The 26,849-nt window shown below is 45.5% G+C and overlaps 1 protein-coding gene across 2 annotated transcripts in view; it reads right to left on the bottom strand.

Annotated features, from left to right (window-relative positions):
• Positions 1 to 4,623: 4,623 nt before the first annotated feature.
• Positions 4,624 to 26,849, bottom strand: part of LOC111521116 (zinc finger protein 548) — a 35,383-nt gene continuing 13,157 nt past the window's right edge. Inside the window, exons 4-7 of one of the 2 annotated variants that reach the window (XM_026457542.1) lie at positions 25,945 to 26,246; positions 10,867 to 10,902; positions 7,893 to 8,019; positions 4,624 to 6,654 (exon numbers count right to left, since the gene is read on the bottom strand). In XM_026457542.1, the coding sequence (XP_026313327.1) occupies positions 5,195 to 6,654; positions 7,893 to 8,019; positions 10,867 to 10,902; positions 25,945 to 26,246 (1,925 nt within the window). In that variant the 3' untranslated portion in view covers positions 4,624 to 5,194. Of the gene's footprint in view, positions 6,655 to 7,892; positions 8,020 to 10,866; positions 10,903 to 14,881; positions 15,145 to 25,944; positions 26,247 to 26,849 lie in introns of those variants that run through there. The other variant, XM_023184279.1, reaches the window with a different exon arrangement.

Genomic DNA, 26,849 nt, shown 5'->3' with positions numbered 1-26,849 from the left:
GCCAGGATGGTCTCGATCTCCTGACCTCGTGATCCGCCCGCCTCGGCCTCCCAAAGTGCTGGGATTACAGGTTTGAGCCACCGCGCCCGGCCCACTATTTATTATGGAATATGGCTTCTGGCTGGGCACAGTCACTCACACCTGTAATTTTGGCACTTTGGGAAGCCGAGGTGGGCAGATCACGTGGTCAGGAGTTCAAGAATAGCCTAGCCAATATGGTGAAACCCTGTCTCTAATAAAAATACAAAAATTAGCTGGGTGTGGTGGTGTGCACCTATAGTCCCAGCTACTCGGGAGGCTGAGGCAGGAGAATTGCTTGAACCCAGGAAGCAAGGTTGCAGTGAGCCGAGATCATCCCACTGCACTCCAGCCTGGGCAACAGAGCGAGATTCTGTCTAAAAAAAAAAACAAGAATATGGCGTCCATCTGGCCCTAAAGGTCAACAGCCAGGAACACACACCTAGATAGTGTTTTCCTTCAGGACACATAGCTCCCAGCAGGTCACAAGAGACAGCTATCCCTCCTCAGTGCAGGGGAAAGCTGGGAAATCTGTGTAGGGATACCCTACACAGTGCATACTGTTGCCCAGTGCCTTAAACATCAAGGCAACCGTTTTCTCCTCAAATTGTACTCTTCTGAATACAAATAATCTTTGTACTCAGGGCTTGAGATTTTGTGCAGAAGTCCTTCAGACTTTCCCAGGAGGCTTCTCATGGCAGTGCACATTGGTCCCAATCTGCATGAGAGCGGAGCTTTTGCTTCCTACTACTCCCTCTGGAGCTCACAAAGTAAAGGTCCCACAGAAAAAATATTCATGCTTTTATTCTAGCAGAGACCAATTCTGTTCAAAACCCACTGCAGACAGTGACTAGATTTCCAAGAGTTAAGGTAGCTTAAACAACGTGACCTTTATTATCACAAAACCAACCAGGGTATGTGTGTGCATTAGGGATGAGAAGGAGTTCACAGTGTGGGTGACTGGCAGGTTGGAAAATTCCATCCCAAGTGTCATGATGACACAGGATACTTTCGGCGCCACTTCACCAGCCAGAAACCTCCACGGCCGAAGCACCTCTGCCCAGACATCGTTTGGCCTGCTGGGCTCACTCCACCCACTCAGTCTGGCAGGCTGTGCTTAGCTCATGCTACCAGCTGGATCCTGTGCCCACTATGGCTCTGTGCTTGGCCTACAGCTGGTCCAGGCGTGCTGCGACCGGCTTCTGCCTTGGGAGCTGGTGTCTGGACAAAGGGGACACAGTAGCACCCAAAAACTCAGAGACGCCAGCAACCATGGAGCCCCAAGGGGTGTTACAGCTTTTGCTCAGGGAATCCCAAGGTCTGAGCCCCAAGGAAGCATTACAGCTGATTTGTGTTACAGCTTGTCCGTTCCTACCGTCCAAACACTTCAGTGAATGGGGGTGTGGCACAGCTGGTTTGGTCCTGCCACCCTGTGTGGGCGGGCCTGGCCCTGCTGCCACTGCTTCCTGTCACATGGGGTGGCTGCCTGGGCCTGGTGGAAGGCAGCAGGGCTACAGTGTTACAGCTCCTTTCACACCCACCATTTGGCAGTTTCCGAGTTCTTGTCCCACAACCGAGAAGAATGACGTTATGTGGACACCAGAGAGTGAGCCAGGCAGGGAATTTTATTGAGTGGCAGAAAAGCTCTCAACAAGAGGGGACCCGAAAGTGGGTAGCCCAGTGTGCAGCTGGGTCCAGGGTTTTTATGGGCTCAGAATGGGGACTGCATACTGATTGGTCCATGGGTGGGCCTGGAAAAAGCACCATTCGATTGGCTAAAAGGCATTGAGGAAGTTCTCACTCCAGTCATGGAATTGGAACTGGCAGCTCAATTTTCAGGCTTTAAACTGTCTTTGGCTTGAAGTTTGGGTTTCACCAGGGACCCATCCTTAGTCTGCCTAGGAATTTATCTGCATCCTACCACTATCAATGAGATAACCAATACTTTCCCCTGGAGAAAGGAAAGTTCTGCAATCTGCCTGCCAAAGCCAGCCCATCTTCTGTCCAAGGCTGATGTCTATGCCCTAATCAATCATAGGAGAGGGGGTGAGGCCTCCAAAGTGTTCAAGTGACTAGTGAATTCTTCAGATAGAGAACACAGCATGTTGCCATAACTGCATTTTAATGTGACTAAAGTGCTACACACCATGGCTCTTTGCCAGTTGGTAGAAAAGAGATGACTTTTTAAATAGGCCCTGGCAGGGGCATAACTCTGGCAAAGGCCCCAGTCAAGTTGAAAAGAGCAACACAGTTCACAAAATCTTCCCATATATCTGGCGGTATAGACAATATCCCTAGTGTGGATGTTTAGATGCAGGAGGCTCAACTGCTGGCTCTCTCCCTAAAAAACTAATCTCCAAAGCATTGCTCTACCGAGTTATTATGTTAACAAGGAAAGATCACATTGCCTTCACTTCTATTTTTCTCTAGAGTGAACGTGCTGCACGAAATGAGGTTAGGCTAATAGCTAAAGACTTTCCAACATTCACTAGACTCATAATACCTTTCTGGGTTTTTCTCATAGCAAGAAACAACCCAATGTCACTTGGATACACAAAATCAGAACTATTTATTACCTATAGCTAAGAATGAGAGAACCTGGGTAAAGTCCCACAGAGGGATGCATCTGAGACAGAGTAACAGCAACCTGAGGCTGCAGGGGACAACTCAGGGAAGGCAAGGGGATTGCATTAGCTATGTTTTCCATGTTCCCCATGGACTGGCTAATTTGAATACTTTGGGCTGGAATACAGCAGTCTGGAGTGTGAAAGCCCACTAGCCTTGTCCTCAAAACTGAGTCTCACACACATACCTAAAATGTGTGGTACTGACATACAGACAGACATATGACCAATACAATAGAGAATCCACATATAAACCATGGCACATACGGACAAATGATTTTGACAAGTGTGCCAAGACTACTCAACAGAGGAAAGATGCTCTTTTCAACAAACGGTGCTTGGAAAACTGGATCGCCACATGAAGTGGACTTTTGCCTTAAACCATATGCAAAAATGAATCCCAAGTGGATTAAAGATCTCAATGTAGCCAGGCATAGTGCATTACTGCTCCTGCCTATAATCCCAGCAATGTGGGAGGCCAAGGTGGGGGGATCACTTAAGGCCAGAAGTTTAGGAACAGCTTGGCCAACATGGTGAAACCCCATCTCTACTAAAAATACAAAAATTAGCCAGGTGTGGTGGCGCACACTTGTAATCCCAGCTACTAGGGAGGCTGAGGTGGGGTGATGGCTTGAACCCAGGAGGTGGAGGTTGCAGTGAGCTGAGATTCCACTACTGCACTCCAGCCTGGTGACAGAACAAGACTCTGTCTCCAAAAGAAAAAAAAAAAAGACCTAAGTGTAAGACCTACAAATATAAAATTCTTAGATTAAAACATAGGGAAAATGCTTGGCATTGGATTTGATACTAATTTATATATATATATAACATCAAAAGCCCAGGTAACAGGTAAAAATAGATAAACTGGACTACAGTCATCCCTTGGTGTCTGTGGGGCACTGATTCCAGGACCCCTTGTGGATACCAAAATCATCTGATGCTCAAGAGGTCCCTCACATAAACAGGCATAATGTTGGCATATAACCTACACACATCTTCCTATGTAATCACTAGGTTATTTATAATATCTAATACAATGCAAATGCTATGCAAATATTTATTACAATATATGGTTTAGGGAATAATGACAAGAAAAAATGTCTGTTTGTGTTTAGTACAGATCCAACTACCCTTTTTGTTTTCCAAATACTTCTGATTAATGATCAGTGCAATCCATGGATGCTCCAAATACTTTTGATCCATGGTTGCTTCGATCCATGAATACGGAACCCAGAGACAGACAGAGTCAACAGTACATCAAAATTTAAAATTGCGTCAAAGGACACAATCAACAGAGCAAAAAAGCAACCTATGGACTGGGAGGTAATATGTCAAAAGCATATATTTGGTACGGAGTTAATATCCAGAATGTATAAACAATTTCTACAACTCAACAAAAAGCAAATAGTCCCATTAAAAATGGAAAAAAAGACTTGAATATTTTTCCAGATACACAAATGCCTAACAAGCACATGAAAAGATCCTCAACATCATTAATCACTCACAAAATAAAAATGAAAGACACTATGAGATTCCACCTCACACTCAACAGGATAGCTGCTATCCAAAACAAAAGGCACAACAAAAAAACCCCAAAAAACAGAAATAGAAAATGAACAATGTTGGTGAGGATATATATATAGATTGCAATCCTTGTGCACTGCTGGTGGGAATGTACAATGGCACAGGTACTACGGAAAAAATTTTCTCAAAAATATTAAAAATAGAAATCCTGGCCAGGCACGGTGGTTCACGCCTGTAATCCCAGCACTTTGGGAGGCCAAGGCAGGTGGATCACAAGGTCAGGAGATCGTGACCATCCTGGCTAACATGGTGACACCCCATCTCTACTAAAAATACAAAAAAAAAAATTAGCCGGGCGTGGTAGCAGGCACCTGTAGTCCCAGCTACTCAGGAGGCTGAGGCAGGAGAATGGCGTGAACCTGGGAGGCGGACCTGGCAGTGAGCCGAGATCACACCACTGCACTCCAGCCTGGGTGACAGAGCAAGACTCCGTCTAAAAAAAAAATAAAAAATAAAAAAATAGAAATCCTATATGATCCAGCACTACCATTTCTGAGTATATACTCAACAAGAATTGAAAGTAGAATCTTGAATAGACAATTGTATACTCATCTTCATAGCAGCATTATTTCAATAGGCAAAAGGTGGAAGTAACCCAAGCATCCATTAACAGATGACTGGATAAATAAATGTAGTATATAAATAGCACAGAATATTTTTTCACCTAAAAAAGGAAGGATATTCTGACACATTATACAACGTGGGTGAACCGTGAGGACCTTATCCTAAGTGAAATAAGCCAGTCTCAAAAGATAAATACTGTATGAATCCACTTATATGAGGTACCAATAGATACCAAATTCATAGACATAGAAATATAGTTGAGAATTCCTGGGGAAGTAGGGAAGGGGAATGAGTTGTTGTTAATGGGTCCAGCATTTTATTTTTTTTGCAAGAGGAAAAATGTTCTGGAGATTAGTTGCATAAAAATGTGGATTTTATATCACATTAATACCCAATTACAATAGTCAATGGTAAACTTTCTCCATTGTGAAATCTCTGATGTTTAATGAGGTTGGAGTTTTAGCTAAAGAATTCCCCACATTCATGGAGCACACAAGCCTCTCTTCGCTGTGGATTTTCTGGTGATGAACCAGGTGAGACTTTCTAATAAAGGCCTTCTGGCATTCGCTGCACTCATAAGGTCTTTCTCCACTGTGGATTTTCTGGTGCTCAACAAGGATATGCTTGTGGCTAAAGGCTTTCCCACACTCTCTGCACTCATAAGGCCTTTCTCCAGTGTGATTTCTCCAATGTTTAATGAGGTTGGAGTTGTAACGAAAGAATTTCCCGCATTCGCTGCACTCATAAGGCCTTTCTCCCGTGTGGACTCTTTGGTGTCTAATGAGTCTGCAGTGGTACCTAAATGATTTCCCACATTCACTGCATTTGTAAGGCCTTTCTCCAGTGTGATTTCTCCAATGTTTAACGAGGCTGGAGTTGTACCTAAACAATTCCCCACATACACTGCACTCATAAGGCCTTTCTCCAGTGTGAATTCTCTGATGTCTAATGAGTGTAGAGATATACCTAAAAAACTTCCCACAGTCATTGCACTTATAAGGTCTTTCTCCGGTGTGAACTCTCTGATGTTTAATGAGTGTGGAGCTGTCCATAAAGAATTTCCCACATTCCCTGCACTCATACGGCCTTTCTCCAGTGTGAACTCTCTGATGTCTAACAAATGTGGAGCTGTACCGAAAGAATTTCCCGCATGTGCTGCACTCATAAGGCCTTTCTCCAGTGTGAACTCGCTTATGTCTCATGAGTCGGTAGTTGTACATAAAGGATTTTCCACATTCTCTGCACTCATAGGTCCTTTCGCTAGTGTGAACTGTCTGATGTTTCATGAAATTGGCACTGTACTTAAAGAATTTCCCACATTTGGTACATTCATAAGACCTTTCTCCTGTGTGGATTTTCCGGTGCTCAACAAGGGAATAGCTGCAGGTGAAGGTTTTTCCGCAATCACTACATTTGTAACCATTTTGTCCAGAATGAAAGGCTTCTCTGTCCTCTGTGCCCCTGTATGGCTTCCACTCACTTTGAGGGCCCTGGTGCTGGAGGAGGCATGAGGTGGCTGGTAAGTCCTTCCAGCCCTCCATGCATGTGAAGACCTCTTCTGCCATGTGAACTCTGTGGTTCTTCCCAAATGAAGGTACCCAGTCCTCCCCTCTGGAAAGATTCTCTCCAATTTGCTGCTTTGGGTGCTGAAAAAGCTCTGCCTCACAAATATGTATGTCTTGTTCAGGATGAATTCCACTGTGCTCAACCAGGCACAGAATGTCTTTCAAGGGTGGGCCACATGTCTCACTAGGGTGGACCTTCTGGGTGGACAGACAGGACTTTGAAGTTGTAACCTCCGGCACTCCTACAGAAAAACCTTGCTGTGAAGGTGCCTCCTCATCCTCAGCTCCATACCAACAACCTGTCAGAACAGAAATGCGGGTGAAGTGCATGCTGACTCTCGTGGAGAAGGAGGCTCCGTCACAAATGTGTGCCAGGCACACACACAAATAAGGCCGTGGGACTGGGGACATCATGGACATTAAGGCCAGTGAGAGGAGGGTCCACTATGCAGGACTGGGCCTGGCGAGGGCCCATAATGGGAGAGCCTTGATGATGGTAAGCATACAAAGGAGGGACATGGTACAGAGAGAGAAGGCAGGATCTCCAACTAACTCCTCTGCACACAGCCATCAACAGGCCATGGTTGCTGGAGACTGGAAAGCAGTGTGTAGAAGGTTCTCTCCAAACCCAGAGAGATCAGACTGTGACAGAGGAGCTGGTGTTCAGGAATACATGCAGACTTCACGCTACCTTAAATACAGGTCCTGCATTGGAGCAGTGGAAAAGAATGGGTGAGGGGTGGTGGCCCCAGAAGTACAGACTGTGGGGCATTGGAGGTGCAGGGGCCAGCAATCATACTAGAAATGATAATGGGGAAGAAAAGGTAGAAATTTGTGGCCAGTGGCCCTGACAGCAAACAATGGTGAGCACAGGACAGGTTCCCAGGGTGATCTGACCCCAGCTGTGACATCAACCCTTTTCCCAACTCCCAGGCACCAGGACCATGTCCCTGAGCCTCTAATGCCATTGTTGAAGTACTAGCCACCCTCTCAGGTGCCTAGGGCCCTCTCTAACGGAAAGAAAGAGAAAAAGAGTAAATAGCACATGCCCAGAGAGATCGAGCCCATGGCATCCCACATTCTACAATCCTAAGAACTTCACACAAGAGTCCTTGTCCGGCACAATTAACTCAGTAGTCCCCAAAATTAGTGACCAGGGCGGTGCCTGAAATTCCAAGCACAGGAAGGCACCAAGAAATAGCAGCGAGAGAAAGGGGACAACGGAACATAGGTCTCATGTGTTTGGACAGAGTAACCTGATCAGGGACAGACAAGGCTGGTGGGGTCTCTATGCAAAATTCAACATTTTGGGTTCCTGAGCCCTTTCTTGTAAGCATCAGAGCAGCAGGGATGGGGACGCTCGGAAAAAGGGGGTCTAGAACACACAGACCAGCCCTGCCTCCCACAGCATACACGCCAAGAAACAGGGAAAAGCAGCAGCACCCACAGTCTCACTGTGGGAAACGCAGCGCCGCCTTTGGGTAAAAAGGGACAACACAGCCCAAACCGGGACACTGGGCAAGAGTGAGGGCCTTACCTAGTGAGGCCAACAGGGCCAAATTCTCCAGCATCACATCGCGGTACAGCAACCTCTGAGCCTCATCAAGGTGCCCCCACTCCTCCTGGGAGAAATATATGGCCACGTCCTCAAAGACCACACGGCCCTGCCAAATTGGGAAAGATGAATACATGAGCAGCTTCTTTTCAAGCTGTATTTACTTACGTTCTCTATTTATTTTCTACTTATATTTACCACCCATTAAACACAGGGCCAAACTAACAGCCAAATGTGTTTCCACCTCCCCTGCCATCCTGGGCACATATTCTGAACCACCTCCATTTCTAACTTTCTCAAACCAGCCAGTATTTCCCATGTTCTAAAACCCAGGGACAGGTACTGCTCAACTAGGGACAGTCCCAATAGCCCAGGTGTCCTGGAATTACCAAAACTAGCCAAACTATCCTGACACCCAGCCCTGTCTTGTTTCCCTTGGAAACCCCAACAGCGTCTGTGGACTAAACTAAACTTTCCCCTCACTCCAATTTTCCTCCTGACCAAATCTGGGGCCTCACCATGTGGCCCTGTGTTATGTGGTGTGCACCCTCCTTAGGGAAATGCAAGGAATAAATATCTTCTTTCAGTGTCATTGGCCTGTCCCTGGCATCACTCACTCACATCCATAAATTAAAACCCTATGGGTGAAATGACTGCTACATTTCTCTCTCCAGGATCTCATCCCTCTCCCCTATACCTCCATTCCTCGCTCAGTCTCCTCCATACCCTCCCAGTGTGGAAGAAACACCACATCCAGGTGGCATGAGTGACTTTTCTCTCCCCATTTCCATGGGCCACCGTGTCCAGCACACAGAGAAAACACATGAAGGACAAGGTAGAAAAGCACCATCTAGGATGTGGGCCTCCCATGGGGGATCCATCCTCTCCCGCCAGCCAGTGTCCATGGAGTCACCAGATCTTGCCTCCCAAGACAACCAAACTCAGACTCATCCTCCTCCCTTGAGCTACCAGGGCCAGGGCCTGGGGCCTCCGTTCACACTCCTCCTGCCTAAACATCAGTCTTTGGTCAGCACTCCAGTCCCATCTCTCACACCTCCACTCCTGTCAATTCCACAGACACCTCCCAGCCCACACCACAGGCATTTCCTTCACCTCCTAACAGGCCACTCTGCACACGGAAACCAGGTGGTGCACGGCAAATACGCTCAGCATCCAGTTCGCTCCCAGTCCTGCCCCAGAACACCAAAGTCCCCTAGCACCGGGGGCAGCCCAAAGCCCTGCTGTGAAGGTTCCCTACATCGCCCTGATTCTCACTTCACTGTCAGCTGCCCAAACCAACCATGTGAGGACTTCACATACTCTCAGCTGTGTCCTGCCTCATGGCACACTCTGGCTCATACCCAGGAAAATCACTCTCCACCAAAACCTCATTCCAAGCCCAGCTGCACTGACCTCCACATTTCCACTCCTGATGTGGTTTGGCTCTGTGTCCCCACCCAAATCTCATGTCGAATTGTGATCCCCACATGTCAGGGGAGGGACCTGGTGGGAGGCGACTGGATCATGAGGGCGGATTTCCCCTTGCCTTCCTCATGACAGTAAGTTCTCACGAGGTCTGGTCGTTTAAAAGTGTGTGTCTCTCCCCTTCATTCTCTCCGTCTCTCCCGCCCCACCATGGGAAGATGTGCTGTGCTTCCCCCTCACCTTCCGCCAGGATTGTAAGTTTCCTGAGGCCTCCCTGTTATGCTTCCTGTTAAGCCTGAAGAACTGTGAGTCAATTAAACCTCTTTTCTTCATAAATTACCCAGTCTCAGGTAGTTCTTTATAGCAGTATGGAAACGGACTAATACAACTCCCATCCTCACCTCATCCCAACCGATGCTTAGCAACTCTCCAACCTCACCCTATTACCCCCTCATCAACCCCATCATGTCCACTCTCCTTCAGAAGCCTTTCTCACTCCTATACTCCACCATCTCACATACACTCATCCCCACAAACACTCCATTCCCTCATTTGTCTACTGATTCCCCCCCACCGCACAGGTACCCTGTAAGAGACCCAGTGCTCATGCCCCATTCCAATTCTCTATCGTCAAACAGCACTGTCACCATAACCTAGAGATGCTGTCACCTAAACTGAATCCACGGCTTCATCCTGGTCCATATGACAGCCACCGTGGTGTGGACGTCTCCAACCTGAACTCCTCCACCAGGAGTCTCTGAGACATCTGTGGCCTGAACAAACACTGACTCCTCATATTCACTCTGAAAATTCCTTCTACTGCTGACTTCCCCCATTTTAGTTGATGGAGTATCTATGCTTCCAAAACAAAAACCATGAGGCCACTCCTGATTCCCCTTCCATCCCACCTCCCCAGCTGCCTCACTCTCTACATCATAAAATGTGGGCAGCTCCAGTTAAAACTGAAGCTATGACCACTCTTGACAAGCCACCACCAACATCTACCTAGACTTCTGCAGGAGCACCCTCTCAGATCTCTCTGCCGTTACCCTCACCTCCAGTCTGTCCTCCACTCAGAAGCCAAAGGAAGTCCCTTAAACTAGGGTCCTATCACTACCTCTTTTGCTTTAAATCTTCCCCATCTCCCACTTCCCTTAGATTAGAGACCCAGGACCTCGGCTGTCATTCCAGGCCTGATGTTTGTGTGTCTCTAGCCACCTCCCACTCTGCTCCCTATTCCTACCAGATGTAACAGATACTTGCAGTTCCCCAACAATCCAGCTCAGTCTCTCCTCCAAACATTGAAACATTCTGAATCCTGTGCCCAGGAGGCCCTAACATATCTTATCAGATCAATTCTCAAAAATGGGGACCAGTCCATGTAACCCAGCACCCAACTTATAATACTGAAACTAGTGAAAGTGCCCACTCTTCAGACATAAGAGAAAGACAGGAAAAGAGGTTCTGGCACCTGCCAAAACCATCTGGGAGATAACCGGAGTGGGTGGATGGTAGGAAGCACTCTACTCACCTGTGTAGGGTCCGGTCCTGCCATCACTAGGGGACCCTGAGGGAAGAGAAAGGCCATGAGAAATGGACAGCCATGGAAGGATCCTATAGGCTGAGATGGACCACCTCTTCTGCTCTGCCTGGGAGCAAACGGATCTCAATTCATTGCATAAAGTTCCTCAGGCCTCAGTGCTGCAGCTCTGTGACCATGGAAAAGAACTGAACCCACCTGAGCCTCAGTGTCCCCATCTGTAAATAGATTGTAAGAATAGCTGCCCCCTCACAGGGCTCATGTTAGTATCAAACATCAGTAGCATATACCATATATCAGCTGCTAGGGTCCACGAATTAATGCTTTTGTACATGTGTTCAATACAAATGAAATAGTGGGGTTTTGAAATTTTCATGTATGTTTTTAGCTTAAGATTTTAGAGGTTATCATATTAAATTTTTCCATGGAAAGCAAATGAGATAAATTAACATCAAACCAATTATGAACCACTTTTGGAAATTTAACTTAATAATTTGACTATTAACTGCCTACCTGTTTGCACACACTTAGAAAGATATTGTCTAATTAGGGTTTAAATCAGTATGTGTTTCGTACATTAAGTTAATGAGTTATAGAGAGGGGAAGAGAAGGCAGGTCAGGTACTGGTCCTTTCTGCAACCAGGTCTACCCGCTGCAGAATCTTCTAAAGTGAGCTTGCCAGGAGACCTTGGCTGGAGCAGCAGATGATCGCCTCTTGCCCTTACATGTAGAGAAAGGGAAAAAGCAGTGCTCTGGTCTGGAACTCAGCTACTCCACTGGCCTCAATAACATTTCTCTTGTTCAACAGAGAGTGGCCCTGAGGGTCAACCAAGCCTGCAGATGTAGAATCGAAACCACCTCACACCTCAGCCTCCATCCCAGGCTATCTGCTTACCCAGTCCAGGCCTCCCTTTTTTTTTTTTTTTTTTTTTTTGAGACGGAGTCTTGCTCTGTCGCCGGAGCTGGAGTGCAGTGGCCAGATCTCAGCTCACTGCAAGCTCCGCCTCCCGGGTTTACGCCATTCTCCTGCCTCAGCCTCCGGAGTAGCTGGGACTACAGGCGCCCGCCACCTCGCCCGGCTAGTTTTTTGTATTTTTAGTAGAGACGGGGTTTCACCGTGTTAGCCAGGATGGTCTCGATCTCCTGACCTCGTGATCCGCCCGTCTCGGCCTCCCAAAGTGCTGGGATTACAGGCTTGAGCCACCGCGCCCGGCCGCAGGCCTCCCTTTTTACAGATACAATCCCGAATCCCAGGTCTGTGCCTTTCTGGACAGAATATGATGTCTGTGGAGCCACCAATGGTCTGGCCCCCAAGTCTCAGCCCTCTGCTCTCTCACCACAGAGCCCACCTGAAATGACAACCCCAAGATTTCCCTCAAATTAAGTCCATCTGACTTCAAATTATACTACAAGTTGGTAGTAACCAAAATAGCATGATAATGGTATAGAAATAGACACATAGGGAGTATAGCTCAATGGTAAAGCATTTGACTGCAGAAATAAGACACATAGATCAGTGGAAGAGAATAAAGTTCCTAGAAATAAAGCCACATATCTACAGCCAACTGATCTTTGAGAAAGGCAACAAATACGTACACCAGGGAAAGGACAAACTTTTCAATAAAAGGTGCTGGGAAAACTGGATTGCCAGATGAAGAAGAATGAATCTGGACCAGTTTCTCTCACCATATACAAAAATCAACTCAAGATGAATTAAAGATTTAAATGTAGGACCTGAAACTAAAAATACAAAAAGAAAACCCAGGGAAACCCCTTCTGGACATGGTCTAGGCAAAAAATTCATGAATAAGACTTCAAAAGCACAGACAACATAAAGAAAAGTAGACAGATAGGACCTAATTAAACTAAATAGCTTCTGCATAGCAAAAAGACTCATCAACCAAGTGAATGCACAACCTGAAAAATGGGATGAAACATTTGCAAACTATGCTTCTGACAGGGTATTAATATCCAGAATTTACAAAGAACTCAACAACAAACAAAACAACAACAAAAAATCTCAACAGTAAGCATAGGACATTAATAGACATTTTTCAAAAAAAGACATATAAATGGCAAACAGACATATAAAAAAATGCTCAACATCATTAATCATCAGACAAATTCAAATTAAAACCACAGTATCTCCTTACACCAGTAAGAATGGCTATCATTAAAACGTCAAAAAATAACCAATGTTGCCCAGGATATGGAGAAAAGAAAAAGCTTATACATTGTTGGTGAGAATGTAAATAAGTACAACCTCAATGGAAAATAGTATGAAGATTTTTGAAATAACTGAAAATACAACTACCATTAAATCCACCAATCCCACTACTGGGCATCTACCCAAAGGAAAAGAAATCATTATATAAAAAACATACATGTATTTTTATCACAGCACTATTCACAAGAGCAAAGATAGGAAAATCACGTAACTGTCCATCAAAATATGACTGGGTAAAGAAAATGGGGCATATACATACACAAGGTAATACCACTGGGCCACACACCCACACACACAAGAATGAAACTATGTCTTTTACAGCAATGTGGATGGCACTGGAGGCCATTATTAAATGAAACAACTCAAAAACAGAGGGTCAAATACCGGTCGGGCGTGGTGGCTCACACCTGTAATCCCAGCACTTTGGGAGGCCGAGGCGGGCAGATCATGAGGTCAGGAGATCCAGACCATCCTGGCTAACATGGTGAAACTCCGCCTCTACTAAAAATACAAAAAATTAGCCGGGCGTGGTGGCGGGTGCCTGTAGTCCCAGCTACTTAGGAGGCTGAGGCAGAAGAATGGCGTGAACCCGGGAGGCGGAGCTTGCAGTGAGCCGAGATCGCGCCACTGCACTCCAGCCTGGGCGACAGAGCGAGACTCCGCCTGGGGCGGGGGTGGGGGGGAGTCAAATACCAAATGTTCTCACTTATAACTGGAAGTTGAATAATGTGTACACATGGACACAGAGTATGCAACGACAGACACTGGAGACTCCAAACAGATAGAAGGATGAGACAAAGATGGGTGATGAGAAATTACTTAATGGATACAATGTAGATTATTCAGGCGATGGATACATTAAAAGCCCAGACTTCACCACTATGCAATATATCCATATAACAAAACTCCACTTGACTCCTTAAACTTACGCAAACAAACAAACGAAAACCCCAGAGGCCTCCCTACTCAATCTGATCCTCAGACCGTGCTCCGGCCCAGTCCACGCCCTCCATCCCTCTGGTATGGCCAACCCAGTGCCCTTCCTCAGACTCCACACCTTTATGTCCACCTGCCTGTGTGACACATCCATCCTGAGACATGTGAGAACCGCCATGTCCAAAATCCAACCTGTGATCTTCTCCCGGAAATCTGCTCTTTATACTGACTTGCCCAACTCCATTCTTTCCAACGTTTAAACAGAAAAACAAAACAAAACAAACACGTGAAACAGCTCTTCACTGCCTTTGTTCAGACATAACTGAAGCACCAGGAAAACCGACCGGCTCCATCTTTCAGGCCTACGAAGAATCTTATCACACCTCCCTCTCCTGTCACTGGTCCAGCCCCAACCACAGTTCTCTTGGGTCTACTGCAGTGGCCTCAGGGCCTTTTCGCCGGTCTCCCTGTGTCCATTCCTAGCCTGGTTTTCCTAACTTGAAACTTCGAACTCTGGAGCTGCCCCCTCCAACTGTCCGTTCCTCGACAACCTTCCACGGTTACTGGCTGCTTAGGCTGCCATTCCAAGCGAGAATTCACAAAACGCTCTCTTTCCCGCAGAAACCACACACAGCCCGGGCGCCCCCATACAGCCCCCTCGGCAGCGCCTCCATGCCCTGAACCTGGGGTCCCCGAAGGGAGCTCGGAGGCTGCATCAAACCGGCTGATACGGGGACCCCACAGAGGAACGCCCCTCTTTTCGGGACAAGGGGCCTGACCGGCAGGGCCCCTTCTAGGGGCTTCAGCACTGGGAGGCGGGGGAGCCTGCGACGGGGCACCCACCTCAGTCGGGTTCATCAGCAAGGCCTCCGCCAGCCCAGTCAGGGAAGAGCGGGGCGGGGGCGACAAAGGCAACACAAGGACACCACTGTCCCCAGCGCCTGTCAGTTGACTCACTCCCGCCTCTCCGCGGTGGGAACCAAGCCGCTTCTCGCGCTTTTCCGCTCCGTCACTTCGGTGACGTCACAGAGCGCCACAGGCCGGACCTAGTGAAACACCAGAGAGAACCAGAACGACCACCACCAGGAGGACGACGGAAGTCCCGCCCCCGACGGTGCGCACGCACGCACGCAACTGTCACCTTCTAAACCTTTATTGGGTAAGTCGTGCCGCCGAGAGCTGCAGTGTCTTCTGGGTTATGAAGTTTCGACACCGCTTCCGGACTTGTCTTAGAGCGTTGATCAGTCCTTATATGGCAGATAAAGGCCCAGTGGCACTGTCAGGGGAGCTGGGAAACGGAGTCCCCGACTCCAAAGACAGGAGGGGGCTTGGCTTGCTCTTAAAGGCAACACACGGTATTTTTTTTGTAGTGTAGTGTAGGATATTTACAGAAATGTTAGCAACTTATTATTTAAGACTCTATTAAGCACAGCTAATTCCCAATGACTACACGTCCAAAGAGACACCCCATACCATAAAGGCACTTGTCTCTACTCATGACTGTCAGCCATACTATTACTTTTCAAATACACATACAGTTACGCTTTGGAGTCTGTTTAGTAAGCCTCAATATGTTTGGTCCAGAAGAAGAAAGACAGACTACACAGTTAGGGCTATGGACTGGAATTTGTAGGAAGGATGGCAGGAGGCACTGAAGTAGGTTGAAAGGGTGAAGCTATGCCTCTGGATCAAAGAGAAGACATCTTACCTAACTGTAGAGTCAGCGATTGTGTTCCTATGAAGGGTACAACGCTTTTATTCTAATAATACTTACTACTTCATATCTGATATACATTTTCCATTTATTTTAAGAATCACAATGCAGGCCGGGCGCGGTGACTCAAGCCTGTAATCGCAGCACTTTGGGAGGCCGAGATGGGCGGATCACGAGGTCAGGAGATCGAGACCATCCTGGCTAACACAGTGAAACCCCGTCTCTACTAAAAAAATACAAAAAAACTAGCCGGGCGAGGTGGCGGGCGCCTGTAGTCCCAGCTACTCGGGAGGCTGAGGCAGGAGAATGGGGTAAACCCGGGAGGCGGAGCTCGCAGTGAGCTGAGATCTGGCCAATGCACTCCAGCCTGGGCGACAGAGCAAGACTCTGTCTCAAAAAAGAAAAAAAAAAAAAAAAAAAAAAAAAATCACAATCCTATCTGAAAATGAGAGTGATGACCAAAATGAGTGATTGAAGCATAAGTCACAAATCATGGAGGTTTACTGGACCAGCCTAAAGGCACATCCAGAAAAATGTAAGTCACAGAAGCATCTGTGACTGATTTTTCCAAAGAGGTTCTTAGGAGTTTTAGTATTTATTGCACATTTTCCTTAAAAAGGAAGAGGGGTTGGCAGTGAGACAACTGATTACGGACATGTGAAACTTTAGTTAGTGCCCAGTAAATCTACATTTTACATAAGATAAACATGTGAGGGGAAAAGGGAATAGAGAAAGCAGATGTCTCAGAGAAGGATGAAGGAATGAATAATCTCATCTTCTCTCTGTTCTGTACCTTGGAAGATAAGCTAGTAGTCTTCTGAAAAGGCTGATTTCTATTTAGCCCTTAGGGAAGAAAACCTAATGATTGTAGTGAGGTAGGGGATATAATGAGGTGTGTCTGATTTCCCATTCCTCTATAGTGGTGAATTCAGCTTCCAAAGTTATTCTAGGGTTCTCATGGTCAAGAGGGCATCCATTCAGTTAGTTAGGGGGTGCTTAGAATTTTACTTTTATTTCTCAAGAGCAGCTGATACATGCCATTTCTGGACACGACATTGTCTACCATTTTCTTTTTTTTTTTTTTTTTTTTTTTTTGAGACGGAGTCTCGCTCTGTCGCCCAGGCTGGAGTGCAGTGGCCAGATCTCAGCTCACTGCAAGCTCCGCCTCCCGGGTTTACGCCATTCTCCTGCCTCAGCCTCCTGAGTAGCTGGGACTACAAGCGCCCGCCACCTCGCCCGGCTAGTTTTTTGTATTTTTAGTAGAGATGGGGTTTCACCGTGTTAGCCAGGATGGTCTCGAACTCCTGACCTCGTGATCCACCCGTCTCGGCCTCCCAAAGTGCTGGGATTACAGGCTTGAGCCACCGCGCCCGGCTTACCATTTTCATAGTTGAAGCATATGCACATCTTATCCTCAAAAAAGGTGTGGAATTCCTTGATGTTATCTTCTTCCTCAGAAGTGATTTAAAATTTCACCTGTGTTTACAGCCGTATTTGCACAGGGAGTTGAAATTATCTGTGAAAAACACTTGTGAAATAAAAAAATTACTGAAATCTATTAGTAATTATGTAGGTTATTCCAAAAGAAAAAAAAAACACAAATAGCCCTAGAGAAATCCATCTGTGATGTGAGAAAAAGATAAGATCTCAATGATGTTTGAGTGAGAGACAGAAAATTCTGAGAAGTCAGAGAATGAAGTTGAGCCTGTGGCTGTGCTGGACACTTGGACACGCTATGCTTTTGTTTCCCAAATGTAATTTTTTTACATACTTGAAAACATTGCTCATTGACTGCTTAGAGGGGTAAGTACAGATGATAAAGTGAAAGACTTGCCACATGATAAAAATGAATAGAGAAGCTGTGTGATGCTGTGTATTTACTTATCTAGTAAATGTTCAATGAGCACATACGTACTGGGTTTCAGATTAATGATAGGTGCATGGGACACACTGGGAATAGGCTTCCCAGCTGCTATGTGTATACAGGACTGTTCTGTGTTTTCTCAGATTCCGTACTTGTCTGTTTGATATTCATTAATCACAGGGTCAAACTAATAGAACCAAAGTTGTTTACTTTTTTTTCTTGCAAGCCACTTACTCAAGTGCATGAAACTCATATAAAACCCCCCAACCACAAACACTAAAATGTGTTTTTCCTTCCTGCCCATTGAGGATATCTCTACATCATTCTCTGCCACTTTAGTTTTAAAGACATAGTTCCAGTTACTCTCTTTTCTCTTTCTGCTTTCTGGTCTCTGTATGTAACAAGGTTTCTTGTGGCCTGTGTGGTGTGCAGTGCCTTTTATTTCCAGGACAACTGTAACATTGATGGCAGTGACCTGTGTCATTGCTAATTATGAATTAAGACCTGGACACAGTTTAAGAATATGACCTGGCCGGGTGTGGTGGCTCAGGCCCCTAATCTCAACTAGTTCCAAAGAAAGAGACAAAATCACTTTTTTGTTAAATTCAGATGGAGATGGTAGGATAATTATAATAAAGTTTGTAATGTTTTCTACACTGTTTATCATCGTGAGTCTTTAGGCTCAGAATGCTACTGTTGAGTGTGTTTCTCATTAATGAATGTCCAATAGATAAAGGAATGAAATAAGTTGAATATGACGAATGATGAAGGTCTGTCACAACATAAATGGCATCAAGACTGTAACTGCAGGAATTCTGTGAGCAAATTCTATAAAACAAGGCATTGTTAAGTAGAGGCAAATTATCAGGGAAAGAGTTGTGTCATTAGAACTGTGGTCCCTTGGCCGGGTGTGGTGGCTCAAGCCTGTAATCCCAGCACTTTGGGAAGCTGAGACGGGCGGATCACGAGGTCAGGAGATCGAGACCATCCTGGCTAACACGGTGAAACCCCGTCTCTACTAACAACACAAAAAACTAGCCGGGCGAGGTGGCGCGCGCCTGTAGTCCCAGCTACTTGGGAGGCTGAGGCAGGAGAATGGCGGGAACCCGGGAGGCGGAGCTTGCAGTGAGCTCAGATCCGGCCACTGCACTCCAGCCTGGGCGACAGAGCGAGACTCCGCCTCAAAAAAAAAAAAAAGAACTGTGGTCCCCAAACTTTCTGGTACCAGGGACCGGTTTCGTGGAAGACAATTTTTCCACGGATAAGGGGGAGGGGTGTGGGGGCAGATGCTTTCAGAGGCATCAGATTCTCATAAGGAGCATACAACCTAGATCCCTCTCATGTGCAGTTCACAATAGGGTTTGCACTCCTATGAGAATCTAATGCTGCGGCCGATCTGACAGGAGGTGGAGATCAGGCAGCAATGCTCACTCGTCTGCCACTCACCTCCTGCTATATGGCCCCGTTCCTAACAGGCCATAGTACTCATCTGTGGCCCCAGGGTTGGGAACCCCTAATTTAGAATGTATTTCAGATAAACAACAAATAATTTTATGATGAATATGTCACATACAATATTTATCTTTTATCTCACTGCATAGGGAATTAGAAATAATTCAGATTTAACCAGGTCAAGTATCAGTTACAAAATTTGACAATTCTTTTCATCGTAATTTTTTTCTGAACCTATGGATTATATTGAGCATCCTCATTTTTGAACCTAATAACTCATTCACAGAATTTCTGCTACTCTTCTTTTTCTATTTCCTTTTTCTTTTTTTTTTTTCTTGAGACGGAATCTTGCTCTGTCACCCAGGCTGGAGTGCAATGGCATGATCTCAGCTCACTCCAACCTCCGCCTCCCGGGTTCAAGCGATTCTCCTGCCTCAGCCTCCTGAGTAGCTGAGATTATAGGCGCCTGCCACCATGCCCGGCTAATATATTTGTATATATATATTGTCCTGTTGACCAGGCTGGAGTGCAATGGCGTGATCTCAGCTCACTGCAACCTCCACTTCCCGGGGTAAAGCGATTCTCCTGTCTCAGCCTCCTGAGTAACTGGGATTACAGGCACGCACCACCACGCCCAGCTAATTTTTTGTATCTTTAGTAGAGATAGGGTTTCCCCATGTTGGCCAGGCTGGTCTTGAACTCCTGACCTTGTGATCTGCCTGCGTTGGCCTCCCAAAGTGCTGGGATTAGAGGCGTGAGTCACAGCTCCTGGCCACTTCTTCTTAACTGTAAATTCTGCTGGTTGGGGGCCCTTTGTTCCAAGGAAGGAGAGGTTCCACCAGAAGTAAATATTATTTCCATTTAATTGGAGGGGGATACAGCTACTTGTTCATCTGGGGATCCTTGCGTCACTTAAGCAAAAAGGGATTGCTTTTTTGCTTTGGATGAGTTCAGGTTAGTTGCTGCCATGGAATGGGAAGCATAAAGAGCTATGTCTGAAACAAGGGGATTGCTGGGGGATGTTCTGGTAAGTTCATGTTCAGAAATAAAACTAGCAACTCATCAAAGGGAGGACTTCTACGAATCAGAAGTTTAGGTTTTGATATTTGGGGACATCCTCCAGGTTAAAAAACAAACAAAACCAAAATGCTGCCCAGCTGAAGATCTGGCAGAGGCAGAGGAATGGGATGGTGCGGGGAGCAGGGAGGAGGATGAAAATTAAATCAGTTTTCAACCTAAGACCAGTTAAAAAAACAAGACATCTCAATATTATAGATATCTTCCTTGTTTACATGTAAGAAATTGACTATAGAAATCAACAATGGCCAAGCCAAATATAAAACAGAACTCTAGCCCACTACTGCACTGACCAGCTCAGGAAGCCAACTTATTATCTACACTAACCAGATGAGGAAATATCTCCCTCTCAAGAGTTTTAAGAGGACAGATTCCTCTCAGGTCTAAAATTCTGCCTTCTTTTGTAGTGCATTACCTGATATCATTGGTTCTGGGGGTACCAGAGATTACTTTGTCCTGGGAAAGAACTTGACCTGGGTGTGCATAATGGCTGTCACAAGCAAGAGCTGCAGTGTCAGAGGCAGCTGGTGGCAGTTGTTTACAGGAGCCTACTCATTTCTTGCATGTTTAGATATAAAAGGCATGGTCTAAACACTTAGAAAAATGTCTTTACATCAACGTGCTCTATCAAAGTATTGTGCAGCCCAGCGCCATGATGTTTACTATGTGTTTTTGGTGAAGAAGCTTATATTTAAAAAATGAAGATGTGGTTTTTGCTAAAGAAAAAGTAATTCCGGGCCGGGCGCAGTGGCTCACGCCTGTAATCCCAGCACTTTGGGAGGCAGAGGCAGGCAGATCACCTGAGGTCAGGCGTTCGAGACGAGCCTGGCCAACTTGGTGAAACCCACATCTCTACTAAAAAAAAACACACAAAACTTAGTCAGGCGTGGTAGGTGCCTTAATCCCAATTACTTGGGAGGCAGAGGCAGGAGAATTGTTTGAACCCGGAGGCGGAGGTTACAGTGAGCCGAGATCAAGCCATCTTTGCACTCAAGCCTGGGAGACAAGTGAGACTTCTCTCAAAAAAAAAAAAAAAAACAAAAAAAGGGATTCTTTCTGGTTTACGGGTTATGTAAAGGTCGTTTCAAAATGAAAGGAAAATAATGTAGACAAAAGCAAATAGATCTCGGACTGGGTGTAGTGGCTCAAGCCTATAATTTCAGAACTTTGGGAGGCTGAGGTGGGTGAATCACTTGAGGCCAGTAGTTCAAGACCAGCCTGGCCAACATGCAGAAACCCCATCTCTACTTATAGAAAACTTAGCGGGGCATGGTGGTGTGTGCCTGTAATTCCAGCTATGTGGGGGCTGCGGCAGGAGGAATCACTTGAACCTGGGAGGTGGAGGTTGCAGTGAGCCAAGATAACACCACTCAAAAAAAAAAAAAGTAGAAGTTCACTTTCTATTTTGAACACAATTTTCATATATTAATAAGAGATAATAAAGTTTTCTGTTTAACTTTTGAATAATCCTCTATTTAAAAATGGGTGGAGGATGAAAAACCTTTGATTCCTTGGTGGCCAAATGGTCATACATGGTGTGGAGCTGTGGCTGGCCGTGCTCAGTTACTAAAGGTAAAAGATACCATGGAAATTTAGAGATGGATCCAACTCCAAGGGAGTTGGCACACTGGATGCATAAGAAAATGCAGACTAATAGGCAAAAAGCAAAATATTCAATCTCTGGTTCACTGGATGCATAAGAAAATGCAAGCTAATAAGCCAAAACCAAATTATTCAATCCTTTGTTATCTATAATAGCTAAAAAAAAAAATAGAGAGTGCTAGGTCCAGACTTGATGCTAGATCAAGCTTAGATTTCTGTCCATCTGAATGAAAGCCACCAGCCAGCCTAAAAGCCACCCCTACCAAGGGAAGAATCATTTAGGGACAACAGAAAATGCCTTTGAGACCTATGGCTACCAAGAAGGTAGTCAATGTGGGGAAAAGCAAAACCAACTAACTATTCAAACCAGAGAGTATAATGTGAAGAAACTGTTTCACATTTATAGATTGAAATAGTTTCCTGAGGAACCAGTACTAAAATGGACTGCGAAAGTAACTAATTAAGGGACAGCATCTTTGGTTTTATTTATTTATTTAATTTTATTTTATTTTTGAGATGGAGTCTCGCTCTGTCGCCCAGGCTGGAGTGCAGTGGCACCATCTCGGCTCACGGCAAGCTCCGCCTCCCTGGTTCCCGCCATTCTCCTGCCTCAGCCTCCAGAGTAGCTGGGACTACAGGCACCGGCCACCTCACCCGGCTAATTTTTGTATTTTTAGTAGAGACGGGGTTTAACCGTGTTAGCCAGGATGGTCTCGATCTCCTGACCTCGTGATCTGCCCGCCTCGGCCTCACCTGACTGCATCTTTGGTTGTAAATGCTGCTGGATGGAAGAGCACATTTGGGTTGATGCAGAACCTGAAACCACCTTTGCAGAACTATGAATAATGACAGAAATCTAACATGACAGTCTTGCTTCTAACCTCACAGGCTCAATTTTTTTTATTTTTTTCTGATTTTAGCTCGGATTCACATAAGGAGCACACGGAGATCCCTCGCAGGCACAGTTCACAATAGCGCCCCTTGCTGTTTATGTGGCTCTATGAGGTGACACAGAACCTGGCTTACTCTAGAAAAATTAGATGCAGTAACTTTGACAATAGAATAGTCAAAGAGAGAACCCAAATAAAATTCCCCAAATCCCATTTAACAGGGATCCTCAACCCCCAAGCCACAGACTGTACCAGTCTGTACCGGCACAGCAGGAGCGAGCATTCCTGCTGATCTCCACCTCCTGATCAGCGGCGGCATTAGACATAGGAGCGCACACCCTATTCTGAACTGTGCATGCGAGGGACTTAGGTGTGGGCCTTATGTGAATCTAACTAATGCCTGATGATCTGAGGTGGAAGTTTCATTCCAAAACCATCCACGGAAAAATGGTCTCCCATGAAACCAGTTCCTGGTACCAAAAACGTTAGGGACTGCTGCCATTAAGATCATTTAGAGGCCGGGCGCGGTGGCTCAAGCCTGTAATCCCAGCACTTTGGGAGGCCGAAACGGGCGGATCACGAGGTCAGGAGATCGAGACCATCCTGGCGAACACGGTGAAACCCCGTCTCTACTAAAAAAATACAAAAAAACTAGCTGGGCGAGGTGGCGGGCGCCTGTAGTCCCAGCTACTCGGGAGGCTGAGGCAGGAGAATGGCATAAACCCGGGAGGCAGAGCTTGCAGTGAGCTGAGATCCGGCCACTGCACTCCAGCCCGGGTGACAGAGCGAGACTTCGTCTCAAAAAAAAAAAAAAAAAAAAGATCATTTAGAATTTTGCATAATTTTCAAAATGACACAACCCCTGGCAGGTTCTATGGCTTTGTCATCTAAGCTATTCTATCTGTTGCCTAGAACCCATTAAGAGGAATGGTCAGCAGGATGCACACCCCATGACAGGTACACACCTGGAAAGCAGCAGTGAGAGCACTGTCGTTGGGACTGGATGGCCTGGGTGGAGGGCAGGTCCACAAGTAAACTGCTGTTATTTTGTGACCTTACTTAAGATCCTTTAAAATGTATTCTTACCATGAGGATTCTCACACAAGATTATACACCACTAAATATCTACATAGATTGGGGGAGAAACTGATCCAAGGGCTACAGAATGCAATTGGTATTTTGCAAAGATTTCTGTTTTATATCAAAGATGACAAGCTATTTCCTGGTTGTAAACATTGGGAAAAATTAACAAAATGAAAAGGTTCACAGGACAGAACATAGAAACAAGGGGTATTTACAGAATATCTGCATTGTTATAAAAACGGGATAGGGCAGTTCTCAAAATGTAGTCCCTACCTCAGCAACAACAAAATCACCTAGAAACTTGTTAGAAATGTTGCCTTCTATGGATTAGAATGAGGACAAATCACAACTTTTGTGAAATGCTAGGAATGTAAAACGGTACAAGTTTTATGGAAAAGTTTCTCAGTTCGTCAGAGAATTAAAGTCAGAATGACCACAGGATCCAGCGGTTCCACTCTTTTGGGTATACCCAGTAAGAACTGAAAGCAGGGTCTCGAAGAGATATTTGTGCCCTTATGTTTGTAGGGGCAATATTCACAATAGCCAGAGGTAGAAGTAACCCAAGTGTCCATGAATAGATGTCATAAATAAAGGAAATGTGGCAAATGCCAACAGTGAAATATTGCTCAGCCTTAAAATTTCTGACACATGCTAAAACATGGCTGAAATTTGAGGATATTATCCTAAGTGAAAAAAAAAAAAATAATGAAAAACACTCCAAGATTCTTCTTCTGTAAAGTACCAAGAATAGTCAGATTCATAATGACTTTAGCATGGTGGTCGCCAAGGACTGAAGAAATGTGGGAATGAGTTGTTATTTAATGGTTATAGAGTTTCGTTTTACAAGATGAAGAGTTCAGGATATTATCTGCACAACAATGTGAATGTACTTCAAGTATTAAACAGGACATTACAACAGTTAAGATGGCAAATTGGATGTGGCATGTACTTTACCATTGTTTTTTAAAAAACATATGATACTAGTTCTCAGTGCTAAATCAGAGATTTCTGGGTGGTGTTCATCATCTTGGCTACATTCAAGGCACATATGTGGCCTTCCTCCAGTGTGAACTATCGGTGTCTAAGTAGTGCGAAGTAGTAGCAAAATAATGTCGCACATTTGCCGTACTCAGAAGACTTTCACTAGTGTGGATATTCTGAAGCCCAATAAGTACAATCTTGCATGTTGAACCTTTACCACTTTCTACTTTATTGAAAAGACTCTTCTTCAGTGTAAACTCTCCTATGTCTAATGAGATGAGAGTCAAACCAAAATAATGTCCCAAGTTTGCTGAACACACATTTCTGCGGTGTGAACTATCTGATACATAGCGATTGGAGAACTGTTACCTACATAATTACCCACATTCATGGCACTCAGTCTTTCTCTAGTGTGTACTGCCTGCTGTCCAGCCACAATATGTTGACGACTGAAGGCTTTCCCACATCCACTGCATTCATAAGGGCCTTATCCAGTGTGGACTTTCTGATGTCTGAGAAGTGTGGAGTTATACCTAAAGAATTTCCCACATTCACTGCACTGCTTTGCTGCAGCGTGAACTGTCTGATGACAAATGAGGTGGGACTTTGTAAGGAAGGCCTTCCCACATTCACTGCATTCATAAGGCCGTTCTCCAGTGTGAACTCTTTGGTGTTGAATGAGGACAGATTTCAAGCTAAAGAATTTCCCACATTCATTGCACTCAAAAGGCCTTTCTCCAGTGTGAACTCTCTGATGTCTACTGAGTGTAGACCTTTCCATAAAGAATTTCCCACATTCACTGCAACCATAAGACCTTCTTCCTGTATGAATTCTGTAATGCCTGAAGAGGTTTGAGTTGCACTTAAAGAACTTCCCACATTCACTGCAACCATAAGGCCTCTTTCCAGTGTGAACCCTCTGATGTGTAATGAGTGTGGAACTCCACATAAACAATTTCCCACATTCGCTGCACTCATAAGGCCTTTCTCCAGAGTGGATTGTCTGGTGACGAACAAGGTGAGACTTACAAAGAAAGGCCTTCCCACATTCATTGCACTCATAAGACCTTTCTCCAGTGTGAGTTCTCTGATGTCTATTGAGTGTGGACCTTTCCATAAACAATATCCCACATTTGCTGCACTTATAAGGTCTTTCTCCAGTGTGGATTTTCTGATGGTCAGCAAGTTTATGTCTGTGGCTAAAGGTTTTCCCACATTCACTGCACAAGAAGGTCTTCCCTACCATGTGAACGCTGTGGTTCTTCACAAATGTTGGTCTTCCTCCATCCCCTCTGGAAAGTCTCTCTCTAATCTGCTCCTTTCGGTGCTGGTGAAGATGTGCTGGACACGTGTACAGTCCCTGCTTGGGGTGTGTTCCGTCATGCTCAGCCAGACGCAGAATGTCCTTCAGAAGTGAGCTACATGTCTCACAGGGCTGGGTCTTCTGGGTAGATAGACAGGGCTCTGGAGCCATGACCTGTGACACTCCTACGGAAACACCTGGCTCTAAAGGTGCCTCCTCATCCTCAGCTCCATGGCAACAACCTGTAAGAATAAAAATGCTGGTGAGGTGCATGTCGACTGTGATGAGCGGAGGCAACCCCATCACAAAGGTCAGTCAGACACCCCATGAAAATGATCACGGAATTGGTGACAGGCATGAACCCTGGTACTGTGGCAGGCCAGGTCTCCCTAACAGCCGAGCAGGCAGGCTTCCATGACAATGGTTTCAGCACTGACTGGTTAAGTTGATTAAAGGCTGATAGTGCCAGTGCTCTCATGCACAGGCTGGAGCGTAACAAAAGTTCACCAAGAGTTTTGCCTAGGCCTTTCCTGGGCCTTGAAGGACGACAAGATCACGAAGGAGTTCTTAACAGGACCCGTTTAGGATTAAATACGTTTTAAATACGTTTTATTGGAGGGCTGAAGAAACTCCCCAGGCCTCCCCGAATAAGTTTATTGGGGTTCTAAAGAAACTCCCCAAACCTCCATGATTTAGAAGGAGACAAGGGTAGTCACTCCAGCACCTGGACCAATTTAGATGAAGTAAATTTACTGAGGCTCCAGAGGAAGGTCTTCAGGACTCAGAGCTTGGTTATAGAGAAGTTAATCATTTACATCTTTAGAAGAATGCACACTTACATGTAG

The sequence above is a fragment of the Piliocolobus tephrosceles genome, chromosome 21 (genome assembly GCF_002776525.5).
Source record: "Piliocolobus tephrosceles isolate RC106 chromosome 21, ASM277652v3, whole genome shotgun sequence".
NCBI classification, from domain to species: domain Eukaryota; kingdom Metazoa; phylum Chordata; class Mammalia; order Primates; family Cercopithecidae; genus Piliocolobus; species Piliocolobus tephrosceles.
The sequence above is the reverse complement of the archived record's forward strand: the minus strand, read 5'-3'. Positions and strand labels throughout refer to the sequence as shown.